We start from the raw sequence: 21,370 nt of genomic DNA on the forward strand, positions 1-21,370 counted from the left end.
AAATGCTCTTTGTATAGAGCGAATTAAAAAAATCAATTTAAAATTTAATAAGACAATTATAGCTAGTCAATTTTTCATATAATTCAATAGTACGAAATTATATGTTATTATTTTTAAAGTATGTGTATAGTTACTTCGTAATTTATACAAAAAGTAAAATTAAAAAGTTAGAAAAAAAAATTACAAAAAACAAATTGATATTATTAAAATAATGGTATATAAAATTGAAGATGAACAATGGGGAATAGATAAGATGAAATATGATAAATATGATAAAATAAATAAAGGGCGAAAAAATTACCTTTTTTTTAGCATAAACAATTTTTCAAAACATAAATAATTTAATCATCGTCATAATTGTATAAGCATTTACCATATGCTTATAGCAAGTATATAAAATTAACAAATATAAAAAAGTAATATCTATATAATGAGAAATAATAAAATATATGTGAAATGTAAATACATTTCAAAAGAATGGTGTATGCATGCGTTAAAAAACTATGTTATAAAATATAATAAGCAAGCATGTGAATAATGTGGGATATATTCACCATATCGGTTTATAAATATATATACATATTTATAGCACTGCTTAATATAAAAAGTAGTTTAATATGTCATATTGTCGGTATCGTATTGTATTCTTTCATTATATACTAAATTTGATATAGTTATTATTTATTTTTGGGTAATCTCTTTCTTGGATTATTCATATTTAATTTCCATTTATCCTAACTGATTACTGCATATAATAATTTTATAAAATTTCTTCCCTATATTCCAATTGTGAGCGTTTCAAAATAGGTACCCACTCATCTTTACCTCGTATTAATCTTTTGGTATCAGCATTGATAACAAATTTTGGAATATTTCTATGCAACTGCTCAAGGAAATTGTCGGAAACTTTGTGCCCCAATTTTGATACAGTATTCCGAACTTTTAATTGAAGTTCATGTCTCGTACTAATAAGCTCCCTTTCATTATCCCTCCAAACATTAATTATTCCACAAATAACTTTCAAAAGTATTTTCATTTGTCTTAATAGTGTAGGTATTTGAACAGAATAATTTATATTAATATAATAGCATATTGGTAAAATGCATATACTGCAAATTGTAAAAGCAATTCTTTGTAACCAAGATTTATAAAAATATAAACTAAATAATAAACCATAGATAATATTAAAAGTTGGCAATAATACTAATAATACTAAAACTTTATAACTAGCTACTACATCTCCACCCTGAATTTTGACTAAACTATTTTTCAAAGACATTTTCCTATGGTTTTCTGCCAAATATACAGATATAGCAACTAAAGGTAACCACAAAAGTGAAAAGGTCATACCAAAAATTATACAAAAGATTAAGCTACAAATATGCTCAATAAATTTTAAAGTCGCAGCAGATGTAGATTGTTTAAGCATCCATACTTCATCATCTTTAATTTTATTTGCTTGTAATAATTTTTCATAACATTGTAGCTCATAACATAAATTTTCTATCTCTTTTGAATTACCAAATTTCCAAAACATTTCAGAAAAAAGTTGTAAAATATTATAAATTTTATTTTTTGATATAGTCATTCTCTCTGGTGTATATAAGCTAACGCATAATTCTATGCATCGACTTGTTTCATGATTTTTTGATGTTAACATGCAACTTCTCATACCTTCTTCAATTTTCGCAAGTAATTTACTTATCGTTTCTCTATTATTATTATTATAATCATTACATAAATCTTGTGATGCTATGATAGCATTTCCAACAAAAATTGTTACACAACCTTGTAATTGATATAATTTGGAATAAGATAGTCCAACAGGTATAATTGATACATCTTCTATTCCATCGGCTAACGCACAAAGAGTCATAATAGCAACTCCAGGTTTTAATGGAAGTAAATTAGTTCTATCATGAGACCCACCTTCTGGAAATATTCCAATGGGATCTCCATTCTTCAAACTATGAGTAACTAAATTATATACTTCAGTTTGATTTATTTTTGGCACAATTTTAAAAGGAACCCCATTTACTTTATCTTCACAATTTATATTTATAGGATTTTGAAGAATTAATTCTATTTCAGATTCAATTTTTGTAACAGTGAACATTTTATTCTGAGTCATTAATTTATCTCCAATTTGTACATCTAATTTAAATCTGGTATTTATCCCTTTTATTTTTGTGTCCCCTGTATTCCAGTATATACGTCCTATACCTTTAAATTTCAAATCCTCGGGCCTTTTAACACTTATACATCCAGCAAGACGAGCCAATTCCCCAATTACTGGTCGTTTCATCGATTTTTCTGCCACTATAAACTTTATCTGACGAGGAATACTTGCTACTAATACGCATGCATCGATAAACTGGTTATTATGATTACCAACAAATATCACAGATCCATACAAGGGGACGTTTTCAGGGTTAATTATGTTCACATCCCCAAAAAGGGAACTTACAATTGCTTTACATAACCATCTTAATACAATGTATATATCTAGCATTATTAAACTTTTTCAAATTTTAAAAAATAAAAAAAAATGAAAAAGAAATAAGAAAAAGAAATGATAATATATAAACGTATAATACCCCTTTTTTCAGCGAAATTAAAAAAAAAATATGATATGAAATCCTAAAAACTCATTTGCATTCTAGAATAAAAATAAAATGTTATATATCGTAAATTTTAAATGGAAAACGGGGGTAATCTATTTAAGATAATAAAAATTAAAAATATAAACTTCGAAAAATTATTAAATAGTATAATCATATATTGAGTTAATAAAAATAGATTAAAACAAAATTCGAAAAAAATGGTAAGCAAAAAAAAATATAGGGAAAAATAGAAAGTCATAAATACTTATTATATAATATATGCATCATATATAAATTGCAGTAAATGATAACGTAAAAATAGTAATATATAGTTCTCCATAATAATACTAATAATATAACGAGAATGCCATTAATGATAAAATAATATTAATAACAATGGCAATTGTTGCATTAATTATCATTATAATGAAATTAAAAATAAAATAAAATAATAATAATTTTAATAACAATATTAATAATAACGATGTAATTATTAAAACTTTATAATTACAAAATTCCCTATTAGTTGATAATATACCGCATGTTTTGAAAAAATAAATATATGCTTTTTGGAGTGATGGAAATTGTTTTTATAATTCTCAATTTAATGTATTATATTATATACATAAATAAATTAAAATATAAATATAATATTAAAATGTTGCGCGTGATTTCAAATATGTTGTTAATAACTAAATGTATGGGTATTAATTTATTTGTTTATTATTATAATTAATGCATGGAAAAAATTAAATAGGCATGAAATTGACAATATACATATGTTTTTATACATATAGAAGAAAATTATTAAAGATGAACAAATTACATAAATAATACAAAAAAACATTTCTAACGAAAGACATAAATAAAATGCATATATATATGTGTATATAACTAATTACGCTAATATCATGATAAAATTTTTGTCCTATTTTCATTAGCCATATATTTATATATCTACAACTATATGTCAATTTATATATTTACATATTATTATTTATTACGTAAAAAGGGTATATTAATTTATATGTCCTACAAAAATGTAACCTAAATAATACTAAAATCATATGAAAAATATTAAGCAATTCCTTTTTTTATATTATTATATAACGCTTTATTTATATGTTTTTTTTTCCAATCACATTTGGTCAATGTAATTAAATATATTTTGTTCAAATAAATTATATAATATGCAATATTTTTGTTTTATATAAGTATATTTCGATATACTATTAATAATAGAGAATGATCATAAATGCATATATTAAATAAGCAGTCAGTTTTGTCTACTTGACAATTAGGTCTTCTTTTTCACAACTTGCTTATTGTGGCAAAAAAAAATAATACAAATTTAAAATAATGGGGAAAGAGACAATTATATTATTAAAAAGGTAACAATGGGAATAGGGCATTTGATAGTTGTATATATGGAGTTGTAATATATAAATCTATACACTATGCATATATTATTTAAACTTTTTTTTATCTTTTTGTTTCCTGACATTAGTATATGTTATAAATTCTATGTATGGGGTATAGAATTTTCTTTCCGATAAAAATATTTGTATGTGTGAGACTTGAGGAGAATGCAGAAAACGTATGAAAATAAGCAAAGTTCATGCAATTTCATGTACATTTTTTTTATTTGTATTTCTATTATTCTATAAGTTTTTTATTGTATAAGCTCCTCTATATGTGGGGGCTTGTATGTGGTATCGTCTGTCTCTATTAATTTATCAACATCGCTAGTGATTATAATAAGCGAACATATATTATATTTAAAAAACGAGCCATAATATTGACTGTAATCATTTTCAAGGTTGTGATATCTTTGAGGATATGTTTATTATATACTATTTTATTATTTAAATTTATTAAAGTTTGCCCATAAATATGGAATGACTTATGATATGCATATTTAAACATAAAACAAATAACATAATTGTAAATATAACATGTTTTTTTTTCTTTCAATATAAATATTAATAAATATTATGTATAAAGCTCATTAAATAAAATAAATCAATATATAAAACATAAAAAAATTTTATTTGTTATGTCTATCTATATCGCACACAACGTATATATTTCTAAAAATAGCCTTGCATTATTTTTACGCAATTATTTATATAAAACTTATGTGATCAAACATATAATTTTATTTGTCATGAAATATATACTTAAAAATCTCGTATTTTAGTAAACTTTCTTATATACGATTTTCTGTTTTTTCTTTTCGGCCTGCTCAGCATTTTCGGGAGGGGCGAGGGCACTCATCTTAAAAGGGGATAAATTAAGCACATATGTATGTATGTATATATAAATATATATTTAAAAGTGGTCAATAAGGGTAATATAATTAAATATACATGAAATTCATTTATGGGAATGTAAATAAAGAGAAAAATATATTGTAACACACATTATATCTTTTGCAATTCCAATATACAACTATATAACTTACCGGTGAGCCCAAAAAGAATTTTACAATAAAATTTATAAACTTAAATGTTGCATATATCGGGACAATTATGTATATGTAGAAAAATTTAAAAGAGAAAAATAATCCTATATTTATCACAAAAGACAAAATCAGAACATCAGTATAATATCTGCAATTAAGAAAAAAAAGATTAACGAAATCAGATAAATAAAAGAATGGAATGTATGTATATTATATGATTATAACTTTTGTTTTATTCATTTATTTTAATTATTATTATCTTATATGTAAACTAACGTAAAATTTAGTCCGTTGGTTATGCCATAATGTATATTCTTGATTGAGTAATAGTAACAAAAAAATAGCAAACAATGCAAAAAAAATATATTTCTTGTAATTAAATCATATTTGAAGAAATAGGCAAAGATAATATAAATTAACTGCAAAAAAAAAAATATATATATGTATCTCTTATATGTAAGGTAAAGTAGCAAGTTATCATATCACTATCTATGCATTATTAGCATAACATTTATTAATCACACGTTTAATTTCATCTTTATATATTTTATAATTACCGAAAAAATGCTAAAAAATGGATAGGCATAAACAATAAAATTGGCTGCCTTTTTTAATCGCTTTTTTTCAGATTGGCCTGCCATTTTTTCCTTCTTTCGTTATCTCTTCCTCGTTCTTTTCCTTTTCAATTTTATATGACTTCTTAAACAAAAATGACTTAAGTGTTTAACCTCTAAGTTATTACAATTTATTATTAAGCAAAAGAAAAAGAAACGGTGACAAAACTTTATTTTTATCCATTTAAATTAATTTAATATAAAAATAATATCATTAAATCTAAAAATGTATATAGGGAAAAATAAATAAAAAAAAAATTTACGATACCATTTTCAATATCTGTTCCAAGACGCTGTGTTATAAAAAAAATAATAATAACAAAATTAAATGGTATTTTATATTAAAAAACTTAAAATTCATTAAAATATAATTTTATTAAATTTTTAATAATATAATTAAGAATTATATTAAAATAATTTCTTATAATTTGTTGCATAATTTATACGTGTGTAATAAAGTTGTATCTCAAAATACAATGCTATGGTTCTAGTTTAAGAATAATTATTTAGCTAATATTATTATGGAATTATATATTTTTTATTTGTTTTTTTTATCTAAGTTTAAAATATGTATAAAAAATCTTTATTAAAAAATAAAAATTTAATATGCAAGCAGTATATTATGCATAGCATATTAATATGCATATAAAACTTGTACATAAATATGTATATAGTGGACACGAATATATATATATGTATATGAAATGGACATTTTTATAAAATTTTGATATAAGAACAATGTAAAGTTTTGCATAACTTGCACCAGCATAACAACTTCACTTAAACTATCCCCTGATTTACTTGTACTCGCTATATATAGTATCTATTTAATGTATTGAATAGGCTTAATAATCATTAAACTAAGGTATGTGTAAGAGTTTGATAAATGTATACCAAATTATGGCAACGTGATAGGAACATATATGTGCTTGTATTTATTTTTCCATCCCAGAAAAATAAGGCTTTATTTAACATAGTAATGCAAAACCATGTGCAAATTTGTTAATGATATAAAGTATATATACTTTAAATGCTTCAAACATAAAAAGATATTCATTATTTTTTACAAACATTATATCACATATGGTATTAAGTAGTTGAATAGGAGAGAAAGAAGAAAAAAATATAATTTATAAATATGTTTATTTGCGTTATATATGATGGAATAAATATTTCTACATATTGTAAACGCTACCTAAATATTTGTTTTCATTTTTTATGTTTTAGTAAAATATTTTAAAAAGTTTTTTTTTTTTTTGGTAAAAACTGTAAAATTTCCTCCATCGGATCCTTGTCCCTTTTCATCACTTTTTTCTTCTCGTTTATCATTGCTGGTATTTTCACTATCCTTATGTTTTTCTCCATCTCTTTTACTTCCTTTCAAATTGTTTCCATTATCATCGCCTTCTACATGGTTTTTTTTATTTTCATCCGATTCAATACCACCGTCACCATTTCGTAAATTCCAAGCATTTCTTTCCTTTTCATTATCACTATTATTTGGAGTATAATCATCTTTATCTCTTTTTTTTTCTCGATCATTTTCACTTCTTCTAGTATCTCTTCTACTCTCTCTACCTCTATCTCTTTCTCTGTCTCTTTCTCTATCTCTTTCTCTATCCCTTTCTCTTCCTCTGTCTCGTTCTCTATCTCTATCTCTTTCTCTGTCCCTTTCTCTATCTCTATCTCTTCCTCTGTCTCGTTCCCTATCTCTATCTCTTTCTCTGTCCCTTTCTCTATCTCTATCTCTTTCTCTATCTCTGTCTCTTTCTCTATCCTTTGATCTATCTCTTCTATATTCTTTTTCTCTTCTGTATTTTCTATCTCGATCTCTATCCCTATCACGTTCTCGGTCTCTATCCCTATCGCGTTCTCTATCTCTGTCCCTGTCTCTTTCTCTTTCTCGATCTCTATCTCTATCTCTTCCGGACCAGCCTTTTCTATCTCTTCTTTCAGAAGTATCTCTATAATGGTCATCATTATTTTCATGATGCCTTTTATGATTATCATCGTCATATTGAGAAGCACCTGTTTCATGTCTTCTCCATGTGAATTCATCATCGGCGGATGATTTCCTCAAAGATTTATCACCGCTTCTGGATTCTTCATTTTGTTTCAATAATTGTTGTTCGATTTCTAGGTCTCTTTCTCTTTGTATTCTACTGATTTCGTCGAGTTTTTTTTTATGAGCTTCTTCTTTTTTTTTCCTTTCAATTTCTTCCTTTCTTAACCTCTCTTCTTCTTCTTCTCTTCTTTTTCTTTCTTCTTCTGCTTTTAATTTTCTGATATGTTGCTCTCTTCTATCTCTAGCTCTTTGTATTTTTTCTTCTTTTAATAATTTATGTAAACGTTCTTTTTGTTCTTTTAGATCTTTTTCAAATTCTATTACCCTTTGTTGCATTTCTGTTTTAGTAAATTCTTCAATGTCATTAGAAAATTTCATGTATTCTTCTTTTTCTTTAAGTGCAGCTTCAAAATCGGCTTTTTTCTCTTCTTCAACTGCTTTTTGTTCTTGTAATAAAATTTCAGTATCTTCTTGGAAAATTAATGCTATCCATTTATTCATATGACTAAGTTCTACTTGTCTTAAGGCTCTGAAATAATGATCAACTTTTTTGGCTTCGGCTTTTCTAATTTTTATAATTTCATTTCTCTCATTTAATCGGATTTTTCCTTGTACTTCTTCAATATCTTCAAAATCGACATATCCATTTAATATATCTTCAATAGTAATTTCATCAAGATATTTTCCTTTCATTAATATTTTACTAGTACTATTAGTACATAATTTTTTAATTTCTTTAAGCATTTGTTCTGCAGCTTCTGATTTTTTCTTTATTTTTTCTTCTTTTATTCTAAGTTTTTCTCCTTTTTTCGCTAATTCTTCTCTTTTTTCCTTTTCTAATTTTTCTTCTAATAATCTCTTTTCCATTCTTATTTTTAATTGAGCTTGTTCTTGTTCTTTTTGTTTTCTTAACATTTCCTTTCGTTTTTTATTATGTTCTTCGCTTAGAAGTTGTAACTTGTGATGTTCTTCATCTATTTTATCATATATTTTTTTTAATATTTTTTCATCTTCTATTGGTTTGTCTTCAATAATCTCATTTTCTACAATATCCTCAATATCTGCAGTAGCATAATTGCCTATATGTTTATTTCCTTTATCTAATAAATTAAATTCATGTTCATAGTTTAATAGTTTTGTATTGGTATTTTCTACTTCATTTTCTATACTTATGGATTCATTAATCATTCGTAACCCATTATATAATTCATTGTACATATTTATAAGTGAATCTTTTATTAATTTACTACGATTTATATTTTCTTTATCACCAAAATATATAGCTCTTTTTGTTAAGTCGATTCTCATTTCTAACTCTTTTTGATATACTAAATCGACTAACATTGTTTCAGCATCATTCCATGATATAAAATGTTCAGAGCATATATTTTCAATAAAATAATCAATAGATATATAATTATATACTTTTGATAATTGTAATATTAATTTATGAAAAATTACTTCTTTTATTTTATTAATATATATATTATGTTCAGTTTTTTCTAACTCTTTTAATAATACTTCGCATTCTAAACACAGGCTTAAAGGTGTAAATTTATTTTCTACTAAAGAATATAATTTTTGTGCATTCTCATCTGCATAGTTTAATATGTTTCTTACTTTTAATCCATTTTTCAATGATTCCTTTACTGGAACACTTGTATGTCCTAACAATTGAGACATTTTTTTATGTGCTTCGAAAATCTTTGCATATTCTTCATTCTTTTTGTTTCCAATACGAGGTATTGACAGAACAGCAAGCACTGCTTTTGTGCATATAAATTTTTTCCTTTCTTCAGAAATATCTATTCCATAATTTAATATATGGAAACAATATTTTAGCCATGCCAAACCATGAAATAATTCACTTTCATAAACAAATAAAATATCAGCCATTTTTTCGTAAAAAGTTGCAATCCATTTTTTTAAATTTTCCTTCTGTTTATTTTGGCTAGCAATTGCTGATGCCGCTGCAACACCACCACTGGTAGTTGCTTCGTTTGCATCTTTTTCTTCATCTTTATCAGAATTCTTTTTTTTGGAATCATTTTGATCAACATTGTTCATATCTGATTCCATAGCTCCAGATTTTAATGTTTTATAAAAATATTCATGCATATTAAGATTATAAATATCTTCTGCTATATTTGATGCTTCTTTCCACATGCCAAGTTCACAAGCAGTTTCAAGTTGCATTATTTTTGTTTCTAAATGGTATTCAATTTTTAAAAGAGATTGATATTCAGGTTTATGCTTTCCTCTTAAAATTAAGTTATAGTGATTTCTTAAAAGATCACTCAATTTTTTGAATTCTGTTAATCTTTTATTTTCTTTGCAAAATAATAAAGCTTTTTTAGCAGTATCATGATATGCCTTTTCTAATTTAGGAGTAGCTCTTAATATTTCTAAAATCATCTTATATGTTTCCATACATATTTTATAAGCATTTTGTAATTTTCGTTCATATTTTCCAGTTATTTCCATATCTAAAGAATTCATTAAAATTTTTTCTGTAAAATCTACATTACTTTCTTCTTGCTCTATCTTATCTTTATTAATATTCATATTCTCTTTAGCTAATCGAACCTTCTCTTCTGCTTTATCTCGAAAATCAGTAATGACTTTTCCAAGAGATGCTATATTACCATGTTGGCATATAATTCTATATTGATGCAAACCATCTTTTACTAAACTTAATTTTTCTAAATATAAACAAAATTCGATATATCGTAACATAATTTGTTCTTGCAAAACATGCCATCCTTGTAACCTAAAAGTTCTATGCCCAATAGCAGCATGTAAAATTTGAAGAGCGTCTTCATTTTGCCCAATAAACTGCAATTCCTCTGCTCTTTTAAGAGCATTTTCCGGCTTTTGAAATGTTTGCATAATTTTCTTTTTTTTCTATTTAATTAAATTTGCAAAAAATATTTGAATTTCTAGTATGCAAATATATACACATGTATATCTCTATATGCATATATATTTTATGTTTGTTAAAATTTACACTTCATACGTATGAATGCTGAGGAGTTTCATATGTATCAGCTCAGCAATCGCATGTACATATATATATGTATATAAATGCGATTTCTTTTCTATTTGTAAAACGATGTAGTCGTTATAAAAAATTAAAATAAATAAAATGCTTATGACCCAACAAGGATACTATATATTATAATAAATCATACATCTGTGTATACAATATACATGTATTATCGTATATGCAAATAAAAATTTATATTAATTTTTTTATCATATAAATATTTCTATTTTTACAGTTAAACCACACTAATATATATTCATGCAAAGAAATGGTATGTATTTCTTATACTTTAAAAATTGCATTTCATGATTTAATAATATACAGCATTGACAATGCCTTTTGCTTGTACATTTCTACATAGTTAAGTAATGTAAATATGAGTATGTAAATTTATATACACGCTTATGTACTTATAGAAAAATAGAACACAAATAATATACCTATAATATACAAGCAATAATTGTTTCTATTAGGAATGTTTTTTTTTCTTTACTATTACTTAGTAATTTGTGCATTTTCTTCTTCATGTAACATACACAAATATATATTATACTTATGCATGGAAAATTGCTTATTAATATTTTTTTATTATTCGTTAATTTATATATTTTTTAATTTCTTTATAAATACATATAAAAGTTAAATAATGTATATATATAAATGTATTTCATATATCCATAATTTACATATTATATATATCTTATAAATATATTTTTATATGAATTATATATTTATATTATATTGTTAAAAAAAATTATCATTAAATATTAATATAACCCAGAAGGATTTTATAAATCTAAAATATTCCACAATTCATTCTACATATATATTATTATACATGTAATACAATTTTCTGTTTTTTTTTTCCTATAACAATATATAATTTATATATATTAAATTATTTATTAAGATATGTGCATGTAATTATATACGTGTTTTAATTTACATATTTACTATATACTATACATATTGCTTATATATATTAGTAGTATGCTTGCGGAAAAATATATGTATATTTGAAGTATATATATTCTTATGTATGTAGTGACCCCAGAGCATATATAATTTTTTTTCAGCATTATGAATCTATACCAGCCCAGTAAAAAATATGGATATATTTTCAATAATATATATATAGCCAAATATAAAAAGCAATTTAGTGTTGCATATATACCATCATCGTATTTGTAGCATTTAAGCACTAACCGGAATAAATAAATATTATTATAATATCTCATAAGTGTACTAGTATGTATTATATATATAATATTATATTTCCTTATATTTTTTTACCAACAAATTTAAGGAGTTACGCATATTATTTCAATTTTCCGCATTGCATTTTTTTGAAATATATATTATAAAAAAATATAATAATATAAAATTATATTTTCTTATAACTACATAAACAATTTTTGAAATGAAAAAAGCTATTTCGTATATTTTTTATTATCAGCATTTCCATAACAGTGTACCTTTTATTTAAACAAAATAGCTCTATATTAATTAATATTATTTTTTAACCTTATAAATATATATGTTAAATTATATATTTTTTATAATATTGCACAGTGGGTTAAAAGTAATAACCAGTTTTCGTGAAAAACCATTTCTTTACAATTATTATTTCCTTTTTTATTTTGTTGGACATTGTTAAGAATAAGCAATGTGATGGTGGCCTGGTTTTGGCAGGGGTGTTAAATTTCGATAAAAAAATATTCTATATCATTTTGTGAACAACATAAAGTACAGTACATAATATATATTTATTAAAACTTTTTAATGGTTAATCTACACAAAAAATGTATAAAAATAATTTATAGAAATAATTTCCTATGCTTGCATATTTCTTTAACATATTTTTAACACTATTATTGGAAAATAACTATATTAAAAGGAAAAAAGGGTTATTGTGATAAAAAAAAAAACAAAAAAATGGAAAATGTTAATATATTTAACTGGCAATAATTCGGTATGTATATAAGGTGTAGTAAAATGATTTTTAGTACATATTTTCCTCCTTTGTTTAATGATACAATCATAAAAAATAATATTAGGCCTGTATAGCATATGTGGTTTTTTTGATGGAAAATATATAAATAAAGAGACCTATATTAAAATCATAGTTTGTAGCAAACGCTTAAATAAGTAATAACTTAAAATATCAATAAACAAACAAATCTTAATAGTATGCACATATGTAGTGCAATTATATTTTAATCATTCTTGTTATATTAAAATAAGTTTGGGTACGTGTATTAATAAATTGAGAATAAAATAACATTAACTATATTACTATTATATTACATATATATCATTATCATTACGCTCTTAATATTCTTACGTTATACATATCTCAATGATTATCATAAGTTTACACTTAAAAAGCAAAGTCCAGTTTTAATATGATTATTTGTGTGTATTTTAAATATTTTATTTAGAATAAAATATATGCTTATAAGCAACCAAATCTTAAGAATAACGCATATATCAATTTCATTCGTGTACTTTTAAGTGTTTGTAACAGCTGTAGTGGATTTTTAAAAAAAATTTAAAAGGTAACAATATAATTACAAAAAAAATTGTATAATGTATTTTATTTATTTGTTTTGTTCTGATTTTAAAACTTAATTGGTATTTTTCAAAAATTATTGTGTGTTATGTGTACTATTTTATTTATATTTATTTTCCATTTTTTTTAATAAGTTCGTATTAAAAATTTACAATTAAAAAGGAGACATGATTTAAATTTAAATGACATTAAAAAAATATTTTATAAACCCCAATAAATACATATATAATTATAATGGATTGTTTTGAATATATTTGACAAAATTGAGCATTCTCAATAGTTTCAAGCACAAATCCATTGGTACTATAAAGCATGCACATTTATATGCATAAATAGGAAGCAGACATCAATATCCAAAAACTGAGAGTATATATGTAGATATATATTTGTGTAAGATTAAATGTTAATAGTTGTGTTTTTTCATATTCTTATAAATTGATATTACATTAATTGCAAACATATTTGAGGGCTATGCTCTCCCTTTTTTCTTTAATTAATATAAATGTTTTAAAAAAAAATATGCAAACATATGAGTGTTTATACAATTTTTAAACACTCAAAAACAAGATAAACAGACACAATAATTATAAAACGTATAATTATAAACTTATATGTGTACGAAAGACATATGGGAATATGTTAATATTGATGGGATATACATTTTTAAATATAAAAAAATAAAAAAAAAACGAAAATGGGAAAACCAAATGAATTAAGATATATAATGGGCTTATTAAATAAGAGGGTATGGAATAATATAAATAACAAAAAAGTAAAATTTTTCTCTAGTGACAATAATTCAACAGCTAGCAATGCTATAAACATAAATAGATATGTTAATGATAAATCTGATCAAGCTCAAAAAAATGAATTAAAAAGGTTTTCAATATTTCGATATGATTCACAAAACAACAAGAGACCTAGAATGCAGACATTTGAAGTCGATATAGATAATTGTGGTCCAATGGTGTTAGACGTATTAATAAAAATTAAAGACGAAATTGATTCAACATTATCCTTTAGAAGGAGTTGCAGAGAAGGTATATGTGGAAGTTGTGCAATGAATATAAATGGGAAAAATGGATTGGCTTGTTTAACAGAAGTTAATAAAAATAAAAATGAAATAACAGAAATACACCCACTCCCAAATTTATATATAATGAAAGATTTAGTGGCAGATTTAACGAATTTTTATAATCAATATAAATCAATTGATCCATGGTTAAAAAGAAAAACAAAAAAAGAAAAAGGTCAAAAAGAATTTTATCAATCTATTGAAGATCGAAAAAAATTGGATGGACTATATGAATGCATTATGTGTGCATCTTGCTCAACATCATGCCCATCTTATTGGTGGAACCCTGAATATTATCTTGGGCCAGCTACATTAATGCAAGCATATCGTTGGATAGTTGATACAAGAGATGAATATACGCAAGAACGCTTAATGGATATGAATGATACCATGAAATTATATAGATGTCATGGAATAATGAATTGCTCAGTATGCTGCCCTAAAGGTTTAGACCCAGCAAAAGCTATAAAGCACATGAAGGAGCTAGTACAAGAAAATTTTTCTAAAGATAATATAAAAGCTCATGCCAATTACATCAAAGACAAAATGGAAAACGAAGAAAAATCAATTGACAAAGAAAAATAAGAGGAAAACTCTTCATGGATATTTATTATATACTAAAAAATATATATCTGTAAATTCATATCGCTGTTAAATTATCAGTGAGATTTGTGTTGTGTTTTTTAATTGTTTTATTTCCCCCCAAAATTGTTTCTATTATATATGAATAATCATAAAATGGTTTGCACATATATACATATGCGTGCATATTCATGCGTTCATCTTAGAAGCTTTTTCGAAGTTTGTTAGAATAGTTTGTTATATGTTTTTACTATTTTTTCTTTACAATTTGTTCTTACAATTTTTAAAACAAAATTTTTACCTATTAATTTTGCTTATATCTTTTTTGGTTATTTAGAAAATAAGACTTTTTCTTGTTTACAATAGGTTTGCATTTATAATAACATGCTGACTATTTTTTTTAACGTTTTTTTATCTCCTTTACGTTAAAAAAAAACAAAAAGATAAAATTGAGCTTGCAAACATTAAGTAAGCAAAATACTTATATTTCTTTACAATATTTTTTTTAAAATGTTTATTTTAAGTAGGCAAACAAATCAATAAGCAAGTAAATAAAACAAATACATATACACACACATGCATTAATTAGTTCATTCGATTGTCTGTTCATACATTCGTTTGGTGTTAATACATGGTTATATATATAATATATATATATAACTAAAAGAAATATAATTAAAAAAATCATCATTGCTTTTTTATTCATAAAATTACTAAAACATCGTTTTGAGATAAGAAGAATGTGATACACATAAAAAAAATATATACCTATATATATAACTACAAAAATTATTAAGTTGAAAAAATAAGAAGTATATAATAAACATACATAGAATTCATATACCTTGTTTTTAAATAATACCAATGTGCTAATATTTTTATAGCATGGGCTCATATTATTCACAGTATATACAATAGTCATTATTCAAATAATTATTATTTTGTCCATTATTACGTTAGCTCGTTATCAGAAAATATATTTTATATACTCTTTTATGAAATTGCCCCTTAAACTCATTAGTAGTTATTTTGCACACGAGTTACTACTGCTATTGCTATTCATTTTTATTTTTTTGGCGATTAATTTTTATATATTGCATATATATGCATATATATAATAAACCACCAAAAAGCTGTAACAGCAATAATCTTTCCTCTTCACTTCCATTTTGAATGCTTTATCAAAAAAGCACTAAATATTTTGTTTTTCTTGCATATATATGCATGTCCAATGTTTTCATTAATTTCTCCTTCTCTTTCCATCAATCATTTGGCTTGTTATATATTACTAATATAGTTGAACAATTTCCATGCCTATTTATATTAGCAATTCATTTTAATGTATATGCCCTGTTGCTTTCATAGAATTATAAATTAAATCCAAATAAATAATTATATACCCTCTAATATATTTCAAAAAATTAGGTATATAACATATAAAATTGAATTTGCAGCACTAAATAACACGTGGATTTATATGCATATAATGCAAATATGCATTTGTGCTCGTAATTGTTAGCTGGCATATGCATAAACACATTTCAAAGGCTCTAAAAAATCAAATAATAAAAATATATTGCTTCATTCCATTTTCTTTATTCAACACCAAAGTTATCTAAATTTTTGCATCATAACCTTCAGCTATTAATTCCTTCTTATTTATGGGGACATTCGTTTGGCGTTGTGTGAGAATAGCTTGTTGAATGACTTGACCTTTCCATTCTGGCCAAGCAGTACCTGAGTTTTTATGATTTTTTTTTATATTTTTTTTCTGATTTTTTGGGGTATCCATTGATCCTAAAAAATCAGCATGTATTCCCATTACATCTTGTCGAATTTCTAAACTTTTTTTTTTTTCATCAACAGGTTTATATTGTGGCAATGATTTTCTTTTGCTATCAAAAAATTTATTTGTGATTTCTTTTTTTTTATCATTTGAAAATTGTCCTTTTAATTTTTTTTTTTTATTATCATAGGAATCAAAATCCATGTCTGACTCACTATCCGATTCACTATCATCGCTTGACGTTGAAAACGTAGATGAGTCTGATGAATTAGATGATGATGTGTCAGATGAATTAGAAGACGATGATATATATCTATTTCCTCGTCTTTTATCATAATGCCCACCATTATTATTACTGTTCATATAATTTTTATTATTACCATTTTTCATTTGCATCATCATTTTTCCTCTAGACATATTATTATTACAATTAGGCATATGTTCAGAAGAAATTCGTGAAGCTTTATATTGCTCCAAATTAATTCTTCCCATATGATTTATATATAAAAATATTCTTTTTTGTTTTTCAATAGATAATAACTCTGTATCAAATGTAAAAAATCTATCAAACATATGATTTTCTGCTAATATTCCTAAATCGTCTTGTATAATTTCTAATGCTGCTCGTCTTTGGTTAGGTGCTAATCTTCTCAGGTTTTTAAAAAGAAGATTAACTTGATAATTATTTAACCCTTTGTCGTTGATTCCAATTTTTTGAATACCTGGAGGCTCAGGTATTGTTCCCATACTTGGGGGTTCAAAATCAATAGAATTGCTATTATTGTAACAACTCGTATTGCTATTATTACTATTTAAATTATTATTGTCATATTTACCGAGCAATTTATCTTTTTTATTTCCCATAAATTTACCATCACGAATATTTTTAATCGCATCGATATCATTTGACCCCATTTTACTTGATCTATGCATTTTATGATCTGCTAGATCCACAGATAATCCCTTTTTATTGTGAGAGTACATTTGGCTACCTGATGATAAATTATTTATGGATAAACTACTATTATTCATTCCACCTATTGCTGTACTTCCTCTTTTTTTATAATTATTATTTCGATTCATTTTATTATGAATGTTACCTTTTTTATTATTACTTGTTACATAATCTGAGCTTACATCTCCATCATCACTACTATAGTCACTACTGTAAGTACTACTATCACTATCATAATTATTATTTTTATTAATTAAAATTTCATTATATTTTTTCATATCAAATAGTACTGAGTTTGTGCTTCTAGTATATTCTATATGTATATTTTTCATTTTATTTTCTTCGTTAAGTAATCGATCAAATTCTTTTGCTAATTTATAAGCATCATTCCACACACAATTTTTAACTTTGTGATATGTAAATGCATTATAAAAAATTTGTCTAACATCTTGTTGCCATTGAAAAGGGCTATTATATTTATCATTCAATAATTTATTTTCTATTGTTTCAAAATCCATTGGATTTTTTATAATATTAAAATAGTTTGGTATTCCATCTAATTCTGGATTTACTGGTTTTAAAAACCAGCAACTCATTTCTTTTTTTTTTAATTTATGTATTATTTTAAAACAATTATTTTTCCAAGCATTTTGACATTTATAAATTCTTTTCCTATATGTTCTTCGATGTTCTTCATATTCATCTATAGTATTGTTATCTTCATAATAACTATTATGTTTTGCTTTCTTTTTTAGTGGTTCTTTTCCTCCTGTGAAAGAAGAGCTCATTTGTCTCTTACCATTACCCATGCTAGTGCATTTAGAAAGCTTTCCCTTTCCTTTATTAGAAGTGCTAACATTACTACTGTTATTTAATTTGTTATTATTGTTTCTATCAGCATCCCATGTTTCACCTTTTTTTAGCGTACTATGACTCCTATTATTATGGCCATAGTTTATATTATCACTCGATTTTACATTAACATTTGATAAGCTATTACTTGGGAATTTTTTTTTCCCTCCCATATTCGCATTTGCTTTGCCGCCAATAACATGATCGATACTACTAACGGTGCTGTTATTATTATTATCATTATATTTGTGTATATCGTTTACATTTTCTTTAGTAGCTGTACTACTACTAAATTCATCTTTTGAATAAAATTTATCGTATGATATTTTTGACTTTCTTTTACCTGCATCATATATATTATTTGATAATGAGCAGTGTAAATTTTTTATTTCATTTAAATGCCTTTTTGATATAGCACTAAATGTATTTCTTTTTTCTGTTTTTGGTTTTGCACAGGGAATTTCAATAAATCGAAATCCTAATAATTTTATTTTATTTGACATATATACATATTCTTCTTCCGATAAATATACTATACCTCTTTCAAAGGTTCGCATATTATCGACATTTTTTAAAAATGATTCATCATTTAAACTTACATTTGTCACTTTTTGATTTTTATAATCTAAATATATATCACTGTTACTATTATATAATTCTTTATTATTAATAGTAAATTCATCACTCATTGTATTTAATAAATTATTATTACATTGATTATTATTATCATTATCTTCGTTATTTAAATAATTATTATTAACATTACTATTTTTAGAGTTAAACTCTTTTATATTTCCATCACTTATATTACCACTACTGTTATCCATCATATCGTCATTGGTTATCCCCACACGATTCTCATTATGTTCACTTTTTTCATTTTCAGTTATTAAAGCACTTGCTTCCTCATTATTTGATTCTTTCATTTTATTTGCATTATTGCTTACTATTGTTTTACCATCTACACAAAATAAAAGAAAACACAAATAAAATGGTTTTTATTTTTTCAATTTTTTGGTAATATCACTAATCTCATAACATTATCATTATTATTATTACTGTTTCTGTTTGAAATAAATCTTTTTTATTTTTTTTTTTATCTTCAATATTACTTTTTATATATAGCTTATTTTTTCTTTCGTGTTTTCAATGTATTATTTTATCGTCTGTTCTCTAGATTATATATAATTTATTGGCTTATAGCAATTCTCTGAAACTAATTGCATATCATAAATTATATATATTAGACCAATATTCTTCTGTTCTGTATTCAAAAAATTAAAAATTTTTAATTAAATGGTATCCCAAAATATCAATATAATTATCCAAATAATATCATTGGCTCGTTTTATACACAATAATTATAACGAATATTTATATTTTTTTTTAATGTTTTTTTTTACTTTTTCTTAATAATTATTTTTAAAAAATTATTAATTTTATTCTTATTAGTATTTTTATTTGTTTTTAATATTTTTAATTATATTTTTTAATATATTATTTTACTAATTTCCCGGCAATATTTTTTAAGTGCTCATTATATTTTTATGTACATATTATATATATTCATTAATATAATATCTATAAAAATGAATGTATATACTATTATACTTTTAAATAGACTCTTCAGTACTACACATAAATAATGAATTTCTCTATAAGTATAAAAATATTGTTCCGTTATATTTATACGAGTACAATATTTTGCAATAATTTATTGTACATATAAAGAAATTACGTATATTTTGTTTATAGTACTTATTTTATATTGTTTTTTTATTATTATTTATGTGCTACATAAAAAATATATATATTGCCTTAGTTTCGGGTAAAAAGCCATTTATGTATTATAAATACATATTCATTTTTTGATAATATATATTTATTTTATTATTTCTCAATATATTTTTAAATATATAATAATTTTAAAGTAAATAATAATTCTTATAATGGTTATATTTTTTTATACGTATATTTGCTGTATTTTTTTTTTTATTATTAGTATTTTTTATATTTTTATCTGCCTATTTTTTTGTATACTTATTTATGTATGCGTATATTATTTTTTATTTTTTCAAGAACGATATTATAATAAAATAATAAAAAGGGGCATGCAATATAAAAAAAATTTGTTGTTAAAATATAATATTTTATTACGTATTATAGAAGAATATTGTGACAACACCATTATTTTTTTTCATATAATTTTTAAATTTTATGAATAAAAAATATATTATATGTATATATTTAACGAATCAATACCTTTTTCATAAATTTATCGTCTTTATATTATTTTAAAATTTATAAGTACTTTGAAAAACTATTAAATATGCATGTAATATATAAAAAATAATAAAATATTATATATATCCTTTTATATTTAATTATTGATATAATATAGGTACTTATTATTTTTTGCAATCATTTGTTTAAGGATAAATTAAAATTAAATTGCATTTTAATTCTTGTAAAATAAATACATGTTGTAAGTATACAATTTTTGCAATACCTTTTTAATTTTTTGGATTTTTTGTTTAATAAAATTTCTTTTAAAGTATTGGTTGTGATGACAAAGGTATCAAAATAAATCATTAATACAACTATAATTTTTTTATTATTTATTTTATCGTTCGATGGTTGCATATAATAGGTTCTTATATATTTAGGTAAATAATAAAGGGAATAAAATAATTATTTTTATATATTTATACATAAAAAAAAAGAATAAATCTATTTGTAATTAAAATCATTGATAG

At 23.6% G+C, this 21,370-nt stretch overlaps 5 protein-coding genes across 5 annotated transcripts; 1 reads left to right on the forward strand and 4 right to left on the reverse strand.

Moving 5' to 3' along the window:
- Positions 1 to 760: 760 nt before the first annotated feature.
- Positions 761 to 2,512, reverse strand: PCHAS_1430300 (glycerol-3-phosphate 1-O-acyltransferase, putative; the record flags this gene model as incomplete). Its single annotated transcript, XM_737859.1, has 1 exon — positions 761 to 2,512. One exon carries the CDS (start codon positions 2,510 to 2,512, stop codon positions 761 to 763), a length of 1,752 nt encoding a protein of 583 aa, XP_742952.1.
- A 2,287-nt stretch (positions 2,513 to 4,799) lies between these two features.
- On the reverse strand, positions 4,800 to 5,708 carry PCHAS_1430400 (SND2 domain-containing protein, putative; the record flags this gene model as incomplete). Its single annotated transcript, XM_016799673.1, has 4 exons — positions 4,800 to 4,880; positions 5,068 to 5,215; positions 5,344 to 5,486; positions 5,625 to 5,708. 4 exons carry the CDS (start codon positions 5,706 to 5,708, stop codon positions 4,800 to 4,802), a joined length of 456 nt encoding a protein of 151 aa, XP_016654930.1.
- A 1,189-nt stretch (positions 5,709 to 6,897) lies between these two features.
- On the reverse strand, positions 6,898 to 10,635 carry PCHAS_1430500 (eukaryotic translation initiation factor 3 subunit A, putative; the record flags this gene model as incomplete). The annotated part of the gene is made up of 1 exon (XM_738602.2): positions 6,898 to 10,635. The coding sequence occupies one exon, from the start codon at positions 10,633 to 10,635 to the stop codon at positions 6,898 to 6,900; it is 3,738 nt and encodes a 1,245-aa protein (XP_743695.2).
- Positions 10,636 to 14,058: 3,423 nt separating this feature from the next.
- On the forward strand, positions 14,059 to 15,024 carry PCHAS_1430600 (succinate dehydrogenase [ubiquinone] iron-sulfur subunit, mitochondrial, putative; the record flags this gene model as incomplete). Its single annotated transcript, XM_738402.1, has 1 exon — positions 14,059 to 15,024. The coding sequence occupies one exon, from the start codon at positions 14,059 to 14,061 to the stop codon at positions 15,022 to 15,024; it is 966 nt and encodes a 321-aa protein (XP_743495.1).
- Positions 15,025 to 16,636: 1,612 nt separating this feature from the next.
- On the reverse strand, positions 16,637 to 19,540 carry PCHAS_1430700 (bromodomain protein 2, putative; the record flags this gene model as incomplete). Its single annotated transcript, XM_733869.2, has 1 exon — positions 16,637 to 19,540. One exon carries the CDS (start codon positions 19,538 to 19,540, stop codon positions 16,637 to 16,639), a length of 2,904 nt encoding a protein of 967 aa, XP_738962.2.
- Positions 19,541 to 21,370: the final 1,830 nt, after the last annotated feature.

This window comes from Plasmodium chabaudi (genome assembly GCF_900002335.3).
Source record: "Plasmodium chabaudi chabaudi strain AS genome assembly, chromosome: 14".
Taxonomy (NCBI): domain Eukaryota; phylum Apicomplexa; class Aconoidasida; order Haemosporida; family Plasmodiidae; genus Plasmodium; species Plasmodium chabaudi.